This window comes from Eupeodes corollae, chromosome X, assembly GCF_945859685.1.
Source record: "Eupeodes corollae chromosome X, idEupCoro1.1, whole genome shotgun sequence".
Classification (NCBI taxonomy): domain Eukaryota; kingdom Metazoa; phylum Arthropoda; class Insecta; order Diptera; family Syrphidae; genus Eupeodes; species Eupeodes corollae.
In genome coordinates, this window is record NC_079150.1 from 4,456,807 (window position 1) to 4,477,199 (window position 20,393).

A 20,393-nucleotide genomic window follows, 5' to 3' on the forward strand; every position below is an offset into this window, starting at 1 on the left:
AATTTAAAAATTAAATTCACAATATAAAACTTGGTTCAAACAAAATAGAACAAACAATTTTTGTTTTTATTTTTTTTTTACTTACAAATGAAATAGTAATCATTTCCAGGAAGGAACTCCAAACCACCTGGCTGTGGGGTGAATGGCCGGAACGTTATTGTAAAAAACATAAGTCTTTGTGGCTTATCACAAATGGCTATGACACGCGGATCAGCATTTGTTATTCGACATGTTTCGTATTCAACTTTCGATACATTATAAATTATGTATTTTTCCGTTTCGTTTTCAAATGTGCCAGGCTCATAGACGGGACAAATTATGTGCACTTGATCGAATTCAAAGGCAAGATTACCTTTATTCACATCGATAATATGGTCTGTGTTATCTATACGAAATCTGTAAACGAAAAACAATATTGAACAAAAGTGATTAGTTTTAGTTATATAAGATTAATTTCACATTTTTTAACATCTATTAAATATACTCGTAGTAGCTGTGACAGACGTAGGGGCAGTCAAAATTAATTAAATAAGAGCTGTGTCTCCTAATTTGCTGACTAAAGTTCAATCGAATGATTGCGTGATTGGTAACTTCAATAAATCAAATAAAAGTTTTATATATCTTTTCTATCGGACTAAGTAGTAAACCTATATACAAAAAATAAAGCAACATTGCCTAAGAAGCCGTATTATGTGTAAATTTAAAGCTTAAACCTTTATAAACTTTGATCAATGGGCAGGCAGATCAAAACACGGTTATGTATTAAAGAAGCATCTAACTAAAGGACTTGGGTTGTTTTCAAGACCAATTCCAAAGGTACAGATGTCTTGTGTTATTTGATGTTTTTTTCAAAATTTTTGGTTAACACGTTTAAGTCTATAACATCAACAAGAAACAATTTTAGTATGTTGACGCCATATGTAAGGAAAAAGTAATTACTTTGCTTGATAAACAAGGATAAAATGTAGGAAAGCAATCCTGTATAAAAGTCAACAGTGAATTGATTTGTTGATGGAATTATTTTGCTACGCTTTGTTGAGCTTAAAAAATTGACATAATAAGCATATTCAAATTTAGTCGCGCAGTGTCTCTATTCCGTAGTGATTAGTTATGTTATGTAATGTAAAAATCAGGTCTTATGTCTTATTTAGTGTAAAGGGTTAGGTAAATGTTTGGAACTCTTTACCGTTGATGGATGAATTTATAAATACTTATAATTTTGTTTACGTAATTCTTGATTGATCACGCAAATTGACACTAGTGATGAAAAAAAAATACTTTTGAAACATAGCAAATATTTGTATCAAGAGCAAAACAAAGCCTTATCCCTTTCTTTTGTACTGCATGCTTAGCCGCATCACTCGCACGACTCGTATCACTACCTAGTTGTAGCCAAGGTAGCACTTTGGCATTTAAAATGCCGAAATGAATATTTCATTGACGTTTGATTTTGTTTTTAATTTTATTTTTAATTCGCTGTAAAAAGATGAAGAACAAGCTTTGAGAATTGAAGTAAGCTCTTTAAGGCGTTTATTTATGTCAGCAGTAATCATACTTTGTTCAAAACGGTGTAAAGATTTGTCACACCGCACGGTAAGATAAACCATGAGATCACCAGAAAAAGGTTTATAACAAATAACATTCCCGATACAGTATCTTTGCTATATTTAACATTATTTTCTTGCTTTTGAAGAAAGTTCAAAATTAACAACTACAGAATCACTTTATAGAACTACAGAAATAATGGAAGAAGTTTTCCATTATTCAGGCATTCACAATATTTATTACGCTAAATTAATAGCCGAAGTTCTTTAGGCTTGGGACAGAATTGCGAAACATTTATAAACACAAATATTCAATTACAATTATGTACTTGAAATTGTCGATTATTTTTAATTGTTATTGAAGAATATTAATTGCAAATTATATGTTATTGAAGAGCTAATATAATTACATAAATATAATTGAAAATAAAAGTAATGATCAAAAAAGCAGTATATGATTACACAAAAATGTAATTAAATATTATTTTCGTCAATTAAGTTTGCAAGATAATTTAATGAAATGCTTAATTTATTTGAGTATGTTGCTTTGAAATAATAAATAAATAAGCATTCCTCTGAAGAACTTGAATTAACCTATTACATTTTATAATTTCTTGTAATTATTAATACAATTACTTATAATTCAAATAAAAGTTAAGATGAATTACGAAAAGAAATCATTGTTCAACAACTCTGCTTTGGGATTAATACAAATATGACAATAATTGTAGTTTGTATTCAATACGACAACCGAAGATGCTCATACATAAGAAACATTCTTTTTTTTAATTTCTTGTATCATAAACAAAATACTTGTTTTTTTTAAATATATATAAAATATTGATAACAAAAATATTCAGTATTATTTTAAGTGTATATCCATACCTTAAACAAAATTAAAGAGATACTAAGTGACGGAATTCTTTAAAAATTAGGTTAATGAGATGCAAGAGCGAAAAGCCTACGAAACATCAAGGCAGAAACATTTCTACAGAACACTACCAACAGAACCAACGACATTATGAGTTGAGTGGGTGGTTGGTTGTACTATCCACCCTTATGTGAAATCACAGACTTACCAACATAAACACACAATAAATGTATATTTAAATCAGAATTCTCGTAGGTACTCTTTGCTTCCTCAATCATATCCAGCCTTCGCGCATAGTTAACTTTTTTTACTCGCATTGCCGCAAAATTTTCAACACTCTCAGTATGTTATTAAAAAAAATCAGAAAAGAAACCTTTTCAAATAAATATTTTTTAACATACCATGGATGGAGTCAGTATTTCAATCTGAAGGAAATTCATTTAGTTATTATAAATTGAAAAAATCCATAAATATCCTTAAAACTCTAACCTTGCGACCTGACAATTTTAAATCTGACTAGCAGACAAACCCAACCTTCATACATCGACCTCGTATGAAATATTAAACATGCAACCAAACACAGCTTTTATTTTTGCTTAAATGCTGAAATTTGATCAGACCATCATCGGAGAGTTTAAATTTTGTTCTTATTACTACATATGGAACACTGACCGGCAGCACCAGATATTTTGGTTTCATTTTAGAAGAACCAGGATAAAACCATATAATCTTTGATGTTAGGCAAAGAGAACGTACGAATAACTCAGAAACTGATCACACCGGCTCAATTAACTAAAGACGTTATATCAACACGTATATGAACTTTTCTGTCTTATGGTCATAAGATTAAATTAATACAATATTTAGCAGTTTTTCTAGTCTCAAGTTCCTGTTGTTAAACAAAAGGCCGTTGAACCAATTCAAAAACCTAAAATGTAATTTTTTGACTTGAGACCTTTTTATTTAACGTCAACAAAATAATCATTAAATTTTCAATTTTTTGTTTTTTATTTTCTTCCCGATTTTTGTGTGTTCCAATACAATATTTATTAAGAAAAGAAGGATCATAAATTAAAGGGCTTTTAAAAGGTGTTCACTACAAATTAGATCTTCAAACCAATCAAAGCCCCATTCTGGATTTATGTATGTCTTTTGATGAATCAATAAGTCCTAGTTTTCCGTTAATGTTTAATCAATACAATTTTGACATGGTGTATTCAAAGTTTTGAAAAGTTTATAACAACAGTGTCAAATATGTATTTTCTTAATAGTCTTTGAAGCAGACGGCTGTTAATAAGCAAAGAGACTTATAGTTTCACAGAAAGGTGATTATGTTGCCATTTTTATAGCATTGATTTTCAAAGTTTTTCATTCACATAAACCAACCATTCATTCATATCAAACAGTCAACAGCAAGTATTTTATCTGAGTCCTCTCCATAATTGGAGAATTTTGATGCAAATAAGAGATTCAGCGATAGTTTTGGCTATTTGATTGAAATTCAAAGACGTTGGGTTTTTTTTTATTTGCATTTCGAGCACAAGTGCACCCAATAATCAGTAAACGATCACTTCTGAAAGTTAGGAAAGATGTTGCGTTCGGTTTTTTGAACCTTTGTTACATATGAGTGCTCGGATATACTCCAAGGTTTTTACAATATTTCAAGATGTCTTCACTTTTTTCGAACTGGCTCCTTTTTTCCTACACACAGTCAACAAATCCGTCCAAAGTAAAAGCTTTGAGAAAGCCATTTATGTTTTTAGAATGCATTTTTATTTTAAGCTAAGAAAATGTTTTCAAAATCTTTTGCATTTCTATTTGCGACAGGCAAAGAATCGTTTAAGATTTTCCTAGGTTCAATGTGGGAACAGATACTTTTTTTTTTTGGATAAACGCAACATTTTACACGGCATCCGTACTATAAGTGGCTGGGACGAGACACACACTAATAACTCGTCTGTCGACTAAAACTTTAACAAAATATTTATAACAATATTTTGTGTAGTATAAATAATTTGAAGTCAATATCTTTTCTTATTCTCCTAATACTTGAGCCGAAACCATTTCTTGTTTCGTGTTGTGTTAAACTCAAAATTAACAACAATATTTTGAATATGATGAAATAGTTTGATTTTGAAATTTATTTCTGTTAACGAGATTTTTAATCAAAAACCAATTCTTACTTCTCAGTACCATTTCTTGAAAGTTTTTATTTCTAATGTACAAAAATACACGTAAGGTTTTACTAAGAAAATTTTTCACAGAATGAAATAATTTTGAAGTCAATACCTTCAATTATTCACGAGATATCGAAAATCGAATATCTGTGTTTACCAATTTTGCGTACTATTTTTTGTCGATTTTAATTTTTATGAATAAAACTGACTTTTGTGCTTTTATATAAATTTTACTGAATGTCGAAGACAATATTTTTTTCTTGTAAGATGCAATTGGTTTGACGCCAATATTTTTAATTATTGAAAAGACGTTCGACTCGAAAATCAAATTTTACCAAGTTTGAATAACGTTTTATAGGTTTTTATTTAAAAAAAAATGTGAATTGAATTTTTTTTCCAAATTTTACTAAACATTATTTTTCGTTGGATAAAATTGTTTTTTTTTTTTCGTAAAATATTCGAAGCGAAAATTATTTTTCACCAATTGTTTTTTTTTCGTCAAAATTATATTAGTTTGGTATCACGCCACAATACATACAGCCCAATTATAAACGACAATTCTAGGGGAAATATTTTCCTTTTCCCTTCTCTCTCATTCTTAATAAAAATTATTATTCCAAACAAGTTCGAAAATGGGAAAAACTACTCCGGGAAAAAAGTAGCTATTCTAAATGTCAAAAAAAGGGAAAATACGAATTCATTTGACGAGAGTTTGTTCCCGACACTTGAGCTGGAGAGTTACGAAAATAAATGTAAGTTTTTCTTTTTGTTGCAATAATAATTGATAACATTTCAAATATGTAAGGGTCAAAAACAACAAATAAGGGTCAGCTTCAAATACTTTTGAATTTGATGGAAGCTCAACTATATTACGTGTGGCTTCCAAAAGAAAACAAAGGAGGAAGTGGCATTGTTTTGGCAAATGGTGGAAAATGAGCTGAACGGAATGGAAAAGAGTAAACACTTAAACAAAAATTTAGTAGATTTATTTTTATTAACGTATATATTTATGTATTTGCATGTACATACATAATCATAGGTTTGGAGTGATCAGAAAAAATATGTTCGATCAAAGGCGGCTGCGAACCTGAAAGCAAGGAATTAGACTGGTGGTGGACCAAATAAGTAGCAACCTTTTTCGGATTACGAACAGGTCATCTATATTTCGATTGGAATGAAAGAGTCCGTAGAAGATGTTCCTGCAACAATGTTTGGGCCGGACGTAAGGAAAAAGAAATCAAATAAAGAAAATTTAGAGCCAGCAAAAAAAGTCCCTAAAGGATCTTCTAACAACCCTTGAGCTTTGATGTTCTTCTAACTCCTCTTCAAACAAGATTCTGTATTACTATCTGTATACTAAAATTTATTTGAAGTCGATAACTCCACTGGTTCTTGAAACGTCGTGAAATGTCAAAATTTTCAATTCGACCAATCGAACCGATTACAAAAACGTTCTATGGAGAGTTAAAAATACAAAATAAATATCATTTCAATTACTTTGCAAAACACACATAACGGCAACGTAATCATATAGAAAAGGAGAAAAGAATCTATGCGACTAACATGGAAAAACAGGACATCGAAAACAGAAACGAAAACCTTCCTTCCCAGTTCATCTTCTTTTTTCTTGCTCCCTGTCTGATTTTTGTTTTTCAAACAGAACACTTAACCTAACCATAGCTTTTCAAGAAAAGATAAGATAGAGTGGTGCGAAGCAGAGTGACCACATTTCTTCTAACTCATGTTTTATCCTACCTCACGTTTACCAACCATCAAAGCAGAACTCCTCATAAATGGTTAGCAAGATTAATCTATGTGTGCAAATGCACGCAGCGATTTTATAGAAGGGAAGTTTGTTTATGTTTCCGACAACAGCAATCATCAATACGAACATCACAACGACAGGATACGATACTCATCACGTCACCAACGCAACAGCGAAGCAAAAGTACCCCACACAAATGTGGGAAAGAAAATGAAAAAAGAAAAGTCATGATAATGCTCAAATCAATAGTTATTTTCATAAAATAATTAAAACTCGAATTGAGAATTTTTAGGATTAAAAATATATAATTTGCAATTTTCGCGTGGTTTTTAAAATATGGGTCTCAACCATGAACCATGAACTAAGAAAATTTTGTTCGAAGTCACTTTTTGGACAAAATTTGTAATATATATTCAAAATTTGTAATTTATATTCAATCATTACATGCTATTATTTAAAAGGTGTAGTTTTGTACTTTGCATATGCTTAATGCTTTATCAAATTGGTTTTTATGTTTTTACAATTTCAGCCGTATTATAGGCGTGTACAAAATTCAAAAAATTATTCAATATTTTCATTTATCAATTCAAGATACAATGGCGCAAAACTTTAAAAGATTTAGTTAAATGTTGAAGCCATTTTTAGCAAATTTACTAAGATCAAAAGATGATGTACCTAATTTTAACATCTTACCATCTCTTAACAATTAGCTTAAGTTGAAATCACGGAATGGCTACTTTAACTCTAAAGTCAAGAGTTTTAACGAACTTTCACTTTTTAGACATGTTTGGATGCTAGTTTTTTAATAAAATGCAATTTACTAGTTAGCAAAATGAAAAGAAAGGTTTACAATTTTGGAGTCCCTATTAAATTACTAAATATTCAGCAAATTGCGAATTGTGAATCCTATTTTAAAGATTCATAGGTATTTCTCTAAACTTAAACAAAAATTTCGATTGTCACATCATTATATGTTTAGATAAGTGAAAAATATGGTTATAATTTTTGAAACCAAATACACAGCCCAATACTGTTTAAGCAACATTTAATTTACTGATACTGAAAATTTCGCATCAAAAAATAATATTGGTAATACTAGATACTAAAATAATAGTAAATTTGCGAGAATTATTCTCTATTCTATTTACTTGAACGTATCCCACAGTCAATAAAATGTGATAATTTCAAGAAAAAATGTGGCTGGGGTTTTAGCCACACTTACCATTCGTGCTAGTCTGTCCATTTTTGTAATACGAGATTTACAGTCGAAAACCAATTCCTACCAATTTTAGTAGAATTTCTTGAAAGATTTACATTACATACTCAGCAAATAAATGTACAGAGTAGAGACACAGCACCTTGAGCGACAACACAAGACATTAATACAGGACAGAAGGACAGAGGAGAAAAAACAACAGACAGAAAGAACACATGACAATAGCACGCAGTAGGTTTCGAGACTGTCTACTAACCGCCCTCACTATTATCGGTGACCGTTTGGATTTTTTTTAAAGAATTATCTTGCTTTATTAACAAAATCATTTTAAAGACAATACCTTCAATTATTCACGAGATATACAGAATCGAACATCAATATTTACTAATTTGTGTAATACTTTGTAATTACTAATTTGTGTAATACTTTGTATAGATTTTAAGTTTTATAAAAAAAAAACACTTTTTAATACAAAAAAAAAATCAAATTGTTTGAACAATATCTTTTATTTTTGCCAAGACATTGGCATTTTTTCCAACTTTTGGTATTGTCTTTTGTTTTCTTTTTAGATTTTTTTTTTGATTAATTCGAGAAGACAATTATTTTTTTTCAGTTTTTGATTTATAAAAAAATAGCTTTTCTAATGTTTTCAAAATTATATCAGTTTGGTATCACGTTTCAAGTCGCTACGTTATTGGTTCATGAAATATTTTATTTCGACAAATCGAAACGATTACAATAAATCCCTATGAGAAGATAAAAAGAAAAATGTTATGTTTCGAATGCAAATTCTTACTAATATTCTAATTGTGAAATTGTAAGTAGAATGCAATACTACCAAATTACTTTACAGGGTGATTGGTATAAGGTGCACTAAAAGGCTATAGCGAGTAGGGTTTGTTAATACTAGAAGAAAAATTGTATTCGAAAGGGATTTTAGATCCTTTTAGCAACCTTTACAAACATTGACTTTGAACAGAAAAAAAAAACAGTAAAATAGCTTTTTCTAAAAAAAAAAACACTTGTTTGGTTTTGCACGAATATTTATTTTTATAGGTCAACATTTTAGAAAATATCTCTTTCCCGCGAAGGAAATAGCTCTCAACTCCCGTAAACGGTTAGAAGAAATGTGTCCTACAATATTCAAAAAGTAAATAATTCAATAACAGGTTTTCTCTCATAGACTGATTCTAGTGTATGAGGGAACGAATGAATCTTTAATATTTACATTCCGACGTAAGATATATTTTAACCGCCCTTTAAAGGCTCAACAACACCTGCATAACACCAATGAAGTTATAGACTATGATGCAAATTTAGAGACAGTGATTGTGTACTATTCCATAAACCAAATTAATTAGTTTTCCTTATATTTTAATATCAAAACGTAAAATTCCCTACATGTTGGATCAAAAGGATCAATTCTAAAAACAATATTTCGGTTTAAGTGCTTTTATGTTTCAAAATTAAAATCGGTGATGATTAAAAAAGTACAATTTTGATGAAAATAAATATTTAGAGTTGTTATTTTAAAAGTGTTTGCATACACTTGTTAATCCCAGCTAACATTTGATACCAAAACACATTTTAAATTATAGCTTTTTGTTTTGTTTCAGTTTAAATGTGTGTGAATAAAAAAAAGAAAAGAAAAACACACATATTTTAAAGCGTAAAAGTTTCATTAATACGTAAACTACCCGTAAAAAATAAGATGCAAGTATATCTGAACTCCACACCTCGATTCTAAGATAAGAAAAATTAATACAAATATCCTTAATTCGTATTACTAGCCTTTTAACTTTTAAACTATAAGTCCTACATACAAACTTTTTTTTATGAAAAGAAATATTGGTTGATTCCCTTTCAAACATAAATATCTTAATTTTTTTTAAGATGAACCGTTTTTTCAGTTATTTAAAAATGTGCGAGAAGCACACCATTTAAAATATTTTATATTAATAAAATCGGATTGGTATATATTTTGTCTCGTGAGAACTTTTTTTTTGGCGATTAAAATATCAGTTGATGAGGAAAGATGTTTAATCAATATTACTCAATAATCATCACTCTAAAAAAAACAGGACCGAGATCACAATCAAATTTCCCTGCTTTTTCATCAACATTCATACGGAGCTCGAGCCGCAGCCAGTACTACACATAATTAAGAGGTAAGTGAGAGAAATCAATTGTTGGCTGGAATGGTACAGGGATGACGTATTGAATTGAATCTTATATCAATTACATGCTAAAACAATTTCCACTGCGTTATTTATAAACCCAATTAAATAGTTACCTTAGAACCTCAGGCTAAGTGGAGACCCAATGAAAAGGCGCTGTTAAATTGTACCAACGTTCCTATTGCTGACCTTACACAATTCACAGGTAACTTATCATTCAAAACATATCCAAGCACGGATCAAAAATTTAAGTTTTGAAGATTAGAAAAAAAAAGGATCCTGTCCTATAGATCTTGGCTAATTTGAAAACACTTGATGAGTAAAATTTTGTAAGCGTATACAAAAGATTGATAGAAAGAGAAATTAGATAATGTTATTTAAATTTTGTAATGCTGACCGAGATAAGACCACATTAGGTTTAAGAAGAATAGTCTCAGATAGAAAAACACAGATAGTTGGAGTATTGTCGAAACTCTATTTGATAGCAAATCCTTATCTTGACACAATAACTTTGAGCGAATCACATTTGTATGTTTTTTCCTTGATTGGCCCTATACCTGGCTCTTAAACATCATGGATCAGCACCCAAATGCAGAAAAGTTATAAAACATAATCCTTTGACACACTAACGGTGAGATGCCATTCAAAATATGAGTATTCCAATAAAATAGGGACCCAAAACACAAAATAGAAAAGCAATTCAATGGTTTCGAGGTAAGAACAATAACCTCTTTCTCAAAACCGAAAACATCAATGAGCTATGAGTCACAAGGACTAATCAGCCACTTAAAACATCTTACATGGCGTCACACCAAATTTTGATGATAAATAAAGGGTTGAATATATTGGAAAAGCTTCTAAATCTTGCAAAGAACAACTCAGAGCAGATTTAATCTTTGATGGTCAGACCACATAATAAAATACTCGAAAATTTATTACCGACTCGGGCTGATTTAACCGAGTGTAATATGCGCAACTTATTAGAAATAGAAGATACTGTAAACTACTTTCGAAAATGCTCCCAAAAAAATAAAAAGAATATATTCAGAAAAGGTTTTTTAAAAAATTTAATGTTTAATGAATGAAGTCAAATTGTACGGATTGTGCAAAATTAAGCTTAGATATAGAACTATTATAACTAACGAAGATAATTTATTATTGTTCATAAAATTGTTAAACTTTCGTTTAAATATTGTACTGTAAATAAATCAAGGGCTTATTATGTTCATTGTGTTTTATTGTCAATCATTGTCAATTGCAGATGGCAATTTCCATGCTAAAATAATTTGTGTTAAATATTATGTGGTATAATGTTCATTCTACTGTAATTCAATCAAATCTGTATCTATCTGTCTATTATAAGATTTGGAAGATACAGACAAAATTGGCCTTTAATAATAGAATGATCTAGTTATCGCAAATCTTAAATGTTTGTGGTGTCTATGTGCACAATTTTCATTGATGAAGCTGCTGATGCTTTAATGTAAAGCATCCTTAGCTCTTTCCTTCAAAAAAGTGTAAATATTTATTCACGCACCAAAATGTGCACGCAAAAATGTTCGAACTGTGAAATAGTTAAATAGGAAACTTTTGTGACTCTTGGATTAAAATACATTACGAAATTTATTTTTGTTTACTTTTTTTTCATTATTGCTTTTGTGCGCCATCAAAATAAAACACCAACAAGAGGACTCAAATCCTTTTTCTCATTTTCAGTTTAAATTCTAACCCAACATTGCGACATCATTCATCAACTGATATACCAACATTATTGTGAGAGCAAGTGACGAAGATGGGAAGTGGTGATGATGATGGTGATGTTGATGACGGGTGGCAGCTACACCAGCATTAACGCAGTATACTAACAAATACAGTTTTTTTTTGTATTAAATAGGAGTAAGTCAATAACCTTTGACTTCACCAACAAAAAAAGAGTAGAACTAGACACCTTGCCATCCTAGTGGTTTAAATCATTTATGCTTACCTTACCTTATCAATACGTCAAATAGAAAGACAAACAATAGTAGTGACAATAGCATACTAACAAAATATATTTTAAGGTTTTTAATGTCTAATGTCCTAGTAAGTTTACATTGGGTACATTTCTGCAGTTAAATGAAAATATATATGAAGCTTAAATTAGGAACTTTGTATTGGTAGGAAAACCTTACTCACAGGCACATGCTTGTTTTATTTAATTATAATTGCAAAATAATTAGACTGATTCTCAATAAATTAAAAATATCTTCAATTTTCAACGTATTTTGTTTTTTGGTTAAAGCTTTTTTGATTAATTTCACTGTTCAAGTTTTGATTTTTTAGATTGGGCCGCTCAGCGCCTTCTTCTATTTTCTATACAAAATTGTACTGGTGCTTTTCTCACGATTGCTTTTTCTTTTTTTATCATAAGAACATGAACATACATAAATCATTCTTTTACAAGACTCCACAATTGCATACGACTATGTTCTCCTACTCAAATGTGTTGAAAAAAGTCAAATGTTTAATCGGCCGTATTTAGGTAACTGTCGGAGCGGAATTTTCTCCGCAACGCATTTTTCGTCGGAAACTCAATTTCGGTTCGACGTACCTTTCATCAGAAGAGATTTTACAGAATTTCAACGACGCATTACGTTGGATATAAGTTTCAGGCAGAGATTTGCAAATTAACCGATAATCGAAAATACGATTTTCAATTTCATTACGCAAGCGTTTTCAAGAAATGTAATAAGATGCACCGGTTTGTAATTCAAAACAATCGAGCAAAGTCCCATTCCTATATTCAGACATATGTTTACAAAATTGTATACACAGCATAATTAATTTATTTTACCAAATTATTACAAACAATAATAATAAGAAAGGGATTGCGTAGGATTGCCGAACACAACGAGCTAAAGCCACGAAATAGAAAAAAAAAATTGAGAAACGAAGATTCTTCTTCCAGATTCAAGAAAAAATTTAGCTTGGATAAAAATAAGCTTGCTTTTGCCTCGGTCTCCGAAAGCAGTTTCCGCAACAAGAACCCGTCGGAGGACTTCGGAGAAAAAACTCTTTGTATCTGTCAGAAATAAAACCGTTACAAGTTCTCAATCGCAAAATCGCATTTAAATGGCATGCGATGAATTTTTGTCGGGGAGAATATCCGACAGAAGATCGGAGAACTACCGAAGCAAAATGTCTCATATTCGTAGGAAATCGAAGAAAATTTCGCTCCGACGAATATAAGACGAATTTGTCAATACAAACAATTTTCAAGGAAAAGTAATTTTAAAATACGAGCTGAATACGATGGCGTGGTATAAAAAAGATTAAAATGGGAAATAGTTGAATACGCTAGATTTTAACATTTTTAACTTTAAGAGAAAGTTGTAAGGAATTTGTAAATTATTGCAAATCACTAACAAGACTAAGTATTACAATCTTGTTATAATAAATATTCACCTTTTGTGTGCACTTATGTATCTGTTACTACTCTCAACTTGCTCGAAGTTAATTTTATATTTAATTGTTATGTTATCATTTTTGTCATATTTTGGCAAAACAAACTGAACTTAACTAAATAGAAAAATTTGTTGAAGTGTTGTAAATTTACTTACATGCTATTTGACGTGTTCCAGTGCATGTAAAATGTCTTGGCACAATTCGATACAGTTGACAAGAGTACCGTTTCTAAGCATACTAATGTTAAAATGGTAAAAAACGATGTGGCCTTAAGTCCAGGTAAGATTCGAAAACGAAATTGTGGTGTATGGTGATGATGGTGGAGGTGATGGTATTGCTGCTGCTGTTGTATCTGTTGGTGGCTTGAACGCTGTTGTAACAATTTTGTTCTTCCTGATAACAGGCTTGATGCTGTAACAGCTGATATTTGCTCTGCAGATCTAGCGTTAATAGTAGTTGATTGTGTCGCCGTCGTTGGTAATGATGACGACACAATTCGTGATACTAGCGGTTCAGATACTAATTTGCTAGTTATTGTTGTGCTAACAGCAATGCATGGTAAAGTAGCTGCTGCTCTAGTTAAGGGAAATAGTTTTGTTATAATTGGTGCTTTTGTTGTTGTAGGTGGAGTTGTTGATGTGGTAGGTGGTGGTGGAAAAGGTGATCGTAAAAACGTCCTAGATAATAAATATTGTGATCTCTGTTCCGTAATGCCTAACACTTTTGAAGCGGTTGTTGCTGACGAAGATAATGATCGTAGAGGTGACGCTGCTGTAGATGATCGAGGTGGACGCTTTTTACTACCACCTAACATATTATCATTACTTTTCACTACCATTTTGTTTATATTCTGAATATAATCTTTAGACATAGTTTAATGCTTCTCTTAAGTGTTGTTGATGTTCGTTATTATATATAATTATGTATATACGTATATTAAACTATATAAACTCCTTATTTATTTCTAATGTTTGTATTTACAAAATTTATTAAATTCATCGTTGAAGAGTTTGTTTATGTTGTTATCTATTATTTATAATATTCTTTTTCCCGATGTTTTAATAATTCATCCAGCAAGTGTAATTTCCTAGAAATAAAAGAAAAAAAAATATTTATTTAGATAATTTTTCATAGAAAATATGTTTTAAGCTTATTTTGTATTTTAAGTTTAAGTTTGGCAAATATTTCAATCACCGGGGCACTACACACATTAATAATACGTTGTGATATTTGTTTTAAACAATCAGAAGAAGAGGTTGTCATATATAAGGCCATACTAAAATAGTTTTGTAAACGCATTCAATTTTCAGGTCCACACTGTATTAAGTTATGTCCAGGAATTTGTAATTTTTTGTTCACAACTTGGAGTGGAAAATAGGGAGGATGAAATATTGATAGTGATAAATACTGCAGAACATATAATTGACTTTTTTTTTAAATATAATATGCGCACACTTAATTGGATATTAATACCCTTATTATGCAGAGGCACAGTGTGGGCACTAGGAAACTTGAATTCTTAATATTACAATGACAGGGAAAGACAGAGTTTGGTAAGGCATTCCACATTCGCGTAGTACGGATAAAGAACGAATCTCTGTATTTGACTGGAGGGTATACTAATGAGCATTACTAGAAGCGCGAGTATTACTTGAACTGTTTAATTGGATGAAGGCAGATAATTGAACTGATTAAAGAAAAATATCTGTTAAACTATAAATAAGTTTTTACTTACATGCATAAGTAATATTTTGCTTCGAATCTTATACCAAAATCAATCGTTCTTCATTAATTTTACCATCTAAATATACCGGTTGTGCACCAGATTATTTTGTACTTTTGAATAAAATGTATAGGACAACAAAAATAACGCGACAAACAAAATTGTGTCAAGTATTTTAATCCCCTAGGTTCAAAAAAGACTAAAACTTTATTCAGAATTTCGGAATGTCTCAATATAAAATGCAAGAAAACAACTGATTTTACTTTATTGCACGGGCATCCAAAATACCTATTAATGCATAGTAAAAAGAAGTCCGGGTATCAACTCTAAATTATATCTAAGGTGTATGGGTTTTTAAATATATTTTTTAAAACATTGACCACAGTTGTTAAAACTAAATGTTGTACAAGAAAAAGATAATTGCACGTTTCAACGTACGCTGCACTAATGGAAACCCAAAAAATCTCTATAAATAATTAATACTTTCGATATACGCGTACCTATGCATATAACTTATTTACGTGCAAAACTGACGAACCTTTTAAATAGATTTTTTTTTCAGAATGGACAATCCAACTAATTAACAATTTACTGTATCTAGTTTATTTTATTCTGGAGTTTCTTTTATTGTGTTATTTTATTATTTACAGCAAAGGGTAGTATTTAACTGACATAAACATTAAAAAAAAAACTAGAATGGGAAAATAAAAACAAGACACACTTTTTTCAACTTTCAGACTTTAAAATCCTGACGATGAATGACTATCCCAAATAAATGTATTCATTAAGATATCTGCAGGAATTCAGAGGCATAAAACCTTATTCAAACACTGGACATCGCTGACTGCTTTATTGTTAGGAAGTATGGAATCTGTGTAACTGTTTTTTCTCATGCACACATGATTTGAGTCATTAAGTGTGCTCGGTCCTTTTAATCCTTAAAATTTTAAAACATGTCCAATAAAAGAATATAACATACAGTTAATAAAACACATTGAATTCTATTTGGGTACAGAATTTATTGAACACTTGTTTTTCGTTTTAAAAAAGTATATAGAACTAAACCTTTTATTATTCTTATGAATTATTTTTTACATCGGAAGCATAACATTATATAATAACAATCGAAAGAAATTCACTTACAAAATCTGCTTCAATAAGGAGGTGTTATCTTTTAAAAAATATATCAGACAAATCAACATTGAAATTTTAAATTTTTGACGAATTTGTAACGAAAAAAAATATCAACTGCACAGTTTTTTGTATTGTTTTCTATTTTTGGTGTGGCTAGGTTAAAAAATAGTGGTAAAGAAGATATATGTAACCTCACTAAACATTCATCGAATTCTTAGCGATTAATTCTCAAAATTTCCAAACTAAAGTAATAGCAAGTCAATAATTTAGTTATTGTTTGTATAAAGTAGTAGTGTAGTGGCAAGTATTTGTTTAATATTTCTTTAATTGTGATTTTTAAAAGATTCTGGAGTCCATATCTATAGGAACAGTTTATTTTACCCCATTAAATTAAATTAATTGTATTACTTTGATACTGACATCTTTGAGTGGCAGTTCTCCAAAGATTAAGCTTATATCTTTACTCTTAATCATCTTACACTCCATCAGAGACAGCTCTAGTTACTTCATTTTAATCAAAATCATTGATCCTTCATGTCCATGCACATGCGAAATTTACGAAAGCCATTGGGGAAAAACAGTATCAAACAAATTAATCTTGTCGAGGAGCATGTCCAAAATCAATCCTCATTTCTAAGCAAACTTAATTCGTCTAGTAAACCCGACATGCATGGGCAAAAGTAAAGTAGGTTCTCGAGACGACTATGAAGTGCTAGAATTGCTTAACTTTCTTGAATTATCTTATACTCTTATGAACACTCCTGGTGCATCGCGAAAAAAACAAGCGACTTCAATTCGGTCACACGTAGCTGAGTCACCGGGACAAGGCACTAACTGCTTCAAATGCCAAAGCGATCACAAAATATCAGCGTCCTTCGTTTATTTCGCTAAGTATTGATTCTTGTCGGAAATTCATCTTACAAATGCTTTAGCCATTTTCGTTTTCGAGTCTTTAAATAGCGGCATCACTCACTTGTCTACTCCAATCAATCTAGTAGTCCTGAACATTCTTCGAAAGGGAAACCTTCTACCGATTTTCCAGTGGACAACTCAAATGCTGACGTTACCTCCTGTGTTCCTGTTGGTAGTTCCGATTCTTTCTTGTTTACCAACCATTCTCTCGATTTCAAAAATTTGTGCCTACCATTCTCTCCAATGTTCGTTATCATCAGGGTGAACTAATAAAATGCTGAGTTTTACTAGACACAGGGTCACAGTCTTCATTAATTACAGAAGCATTAGCACAACGTATTGGTCTTCGTCGAAAACTTTCTCGGATTCCTATTTTAGGACTTTCTTCTACAAATGCTGGTCACACTAACCTACATATATATGTCAATTTCATTCACGGGTTAGTAACACCGTTCTACAGTGTGATACACATATTTTGAGCAAACTAACTTACCAACTCACTCTGTTGATAGTTCGTCGTGGGCCTATATTCAAAGGAGCTGGAGCTAGCTGATCCACTATACAATATTTCGACTTCGGTAGATGTTTTATTAGGAGCAAACAGAGTTTGGTCGATTCTATAACCAGAACAAATCTTAGGCCCGGAAAAAGACCGTAGGCGCAGAATACTTCCTTTGGATGGGATTACAGAAAAATTCGTTTTTAAATACATTTCTTGAGTTGGCATCAATCAATCCTCTGAGGAAGTTTTCACAGTCAGGATCCAAACAGATAATGGTCGTGAATTAAAAAAAAAAATTACTTAGAGCGACAATATAGAAAATTTATGGAAAATTACTTAAGTCTTGGTCATATGGAACGTAAACCTGATGATGAGACATTTTTATCTTCTACATCATGCGGTGTTTAAGCCCGACAGTTCTACGACTAAGCTTCGGGTCGTTTTTCATGGCTCTGTGAGTGACTCAACCTGGCAGTCTATTAATAGCCATACGTATAGGCATTTCTATACAGAGCGACTTTTTCGGAGTTTGTTTACGTTTTCGCCAGCATCGATTCGTATTTACAGCCGATATAGTAAAAATGTTTCGACAGATTTTGATCCGAAACCACGAAACACATTATGAGAGTGTTATCTGGCGAAATTCACCTAGGGAAAATGTGAAACACATTCGAATCAAAACTTATGGAACTACTTCAGCTCCATTGTTAGCTGTTCGTGTCTTGAAACAGATTGCTGGGGATTATTAAGTAACATATCCTACTGCAGCTCAAATTCTTTCGAACGATATCAACGCTGATGACATTATGACGGGGGCAAACTCTATTGAAGATCTTATGAGAATTCAGTCAGAACTAGTAAAACTTCTATCGTTAGCCAAAATCCAACTCAGTAAGTGGAGTATTCTTTTTTAGATTATGAAGTCATCTTTCTTCATCAAGGTATTAGGAATATACTGGAACCCAAGCAATGATGTCTTTTCATTTCGTTCCAATCTTTTACAAGAAGAACTCTGCTCTCGGAAGTTGCTCGAATATTCGACCCATTAGGTTTTTTGGCTCCATCCGTGATCATCTTTAAAATTATGTTCCAAAAACTTTGGTCATCAGAATTTAAATTAGAATGGAATGCCCACTTCCATAAAGGATAACTACACAATGGATGAACCATCGAGATGAACTTTCTTTGTTTTCTTTGTTCGGGTACCACGTAATATATTTTCTGAAGACATAGAACACGGGTTTTTGGAAGCCTCGTAGTTGGCATACGCGGAAGTTGTGTAAGTGCGATCAAGATCGATCTCAAGTGAAATAAGAGAGACTGCAATCACTGCGAACACAAAGGTCGCTCCTTTAAAACCTCTTTCTATTCCCTAATTAGAGCTCTGTGAAGCTCTTGTTTTATCGAAAATCTTGAAACTCATTATAGCTTTTTTGAATTAATGTTCACAAACCTATTAGAACATGTGCGTGGTGTGACTCAAAAATAGTGCTTTATTGGCAAACGTTTTGTGGCAAATCGCACAACAACTATATTAGAAACGGTTCCAAGTCATTCGTGAAGGCATATTGCTTCCCAATCTAACGCGCGGTGTTTCCCCTTCTGAACTCGTAAATCATAGTCTATGGTGGTTTGGTCTATCTTGGCTATCCCAATCGGAAGAACGTTGGTCAAATCATTTTAAGCGTTGCACATATAATGAAGTTGCTAATAAGTATCCAGTTCGACTCGAGGTCAGGCCATTGCTTAATAATAACTTTGTTTCGTGGTTTTATGCAAGCGTTATTTAAACTTAAGTGACAATATATTTTCGTGGCACCGGTTAATTAGAGTGCTTGCATATATTCGTCGTTATATATAAAACATACGCGTGAAATCAACTGGCGTTCGCGTTTCCAGTATCTTGAAATTTCACGACATTCATTTTGCAAAAATGTCTGTCCTAAAACATGTGCAGCTGATTTCCTATCACAGGGAAATAGACGACTTGCTTAAAACTAGGACTTAATCGCCGAAGTCAAAATTAATAAGATTCTCTGTGAAGGACTCTTACACGTCCGCGGTCGTATAAAACATGCAGCAGTTTCATGTTATTCTATAATACTTTCAAACACTAATAAAATTTCTTTCCTTATAATAAAGGACATTCATTACAGATATATGCATGCTGGAGTGTCGGAAACATTTACATCTGTGCGACATAAGTTTTGGAAACATTGTAAGAAACGTGATACATCGCTGCAAACCATGATTCATGCAGCGCAAATCAACTTGTGAGCAACTCATGGGAAACCTTCAACTTAAACTTCAACGGTTTTGATTACGCTGTCCCACTCACAATTAAACTTAATCGAGATCGAAAACCAAAACTGGCGAAGGCCTATATTGCCCTCTGAATATCTTTTTCGACCAAAACAATACACTTAGAGGTACTACTGATGCGTTCCTAGCTGCTCTGCGTCGATTTGTTTGAATCGGAACATTTACAACGACAACGGAGCAAACTTCCAAGGAACAAAGCGTTTCCTCTCTGAAATGCATCAACTAGTACATTTTATTCCACCCTCCGCACCTCACTTCGGTGGGTTGTGGCAGTCAGGTATTCAACTTCGCCGGGTCATTGGGTCTATTATATTGACATTTAAAGAGTTAACAACAGTAAATTGTCAAATCGAAGCTATCTAAAACTCTAGACCTTATTATGGATTTAAAACCTACACCATCTTATTTTCTCATAGGTGAACCAACAACAGCTGTGATTGAGCCAAGTCAACTCTAAACCTCAACAAATCGTTTGACCATAGGATTTTTTGCAAAACATGGTTCAAGAATTCTGGAAGCGGTGGCAGCAGGAGTATCTAACGAGTCTACAAGAACAACCAAAATGGCAAAAACAACTTCCAAATCTAAAACCAGGTGATATTGTGG

General features: G+C 31.7%; 1 protein-coding gene across 1 annotated transcript in view; it reads right to left on the reverse strand.

Annotated features, from left to right (window-relative positions):
- LOC129953416 (uncharacterized) overlaps positions 1 to 20,393 on the reverse strand; it is a 41,395-nt gene that overhangs the window by 12,553 nt on the left and 8,449 nt on the right. The window contains exons 2-3 of the mRNA XM_056066625.1: positions 13,350 to 14,281; positions 86 to 396 (exon numbers count right to left, since the gene is read on the reverse strand). Of these exons, the coding sequence (XP_055922600.1) occupies positions 86 to 396; positions 13,350 to 14,032 (994 nt within the window). The 5' untranslated portion in view covers positions 14,033 to 14,281. The remainder of the gene's footprint in view (positions 1 to 85; positions 397 to 13,349; positions 14,282 to 20,393) is intronic.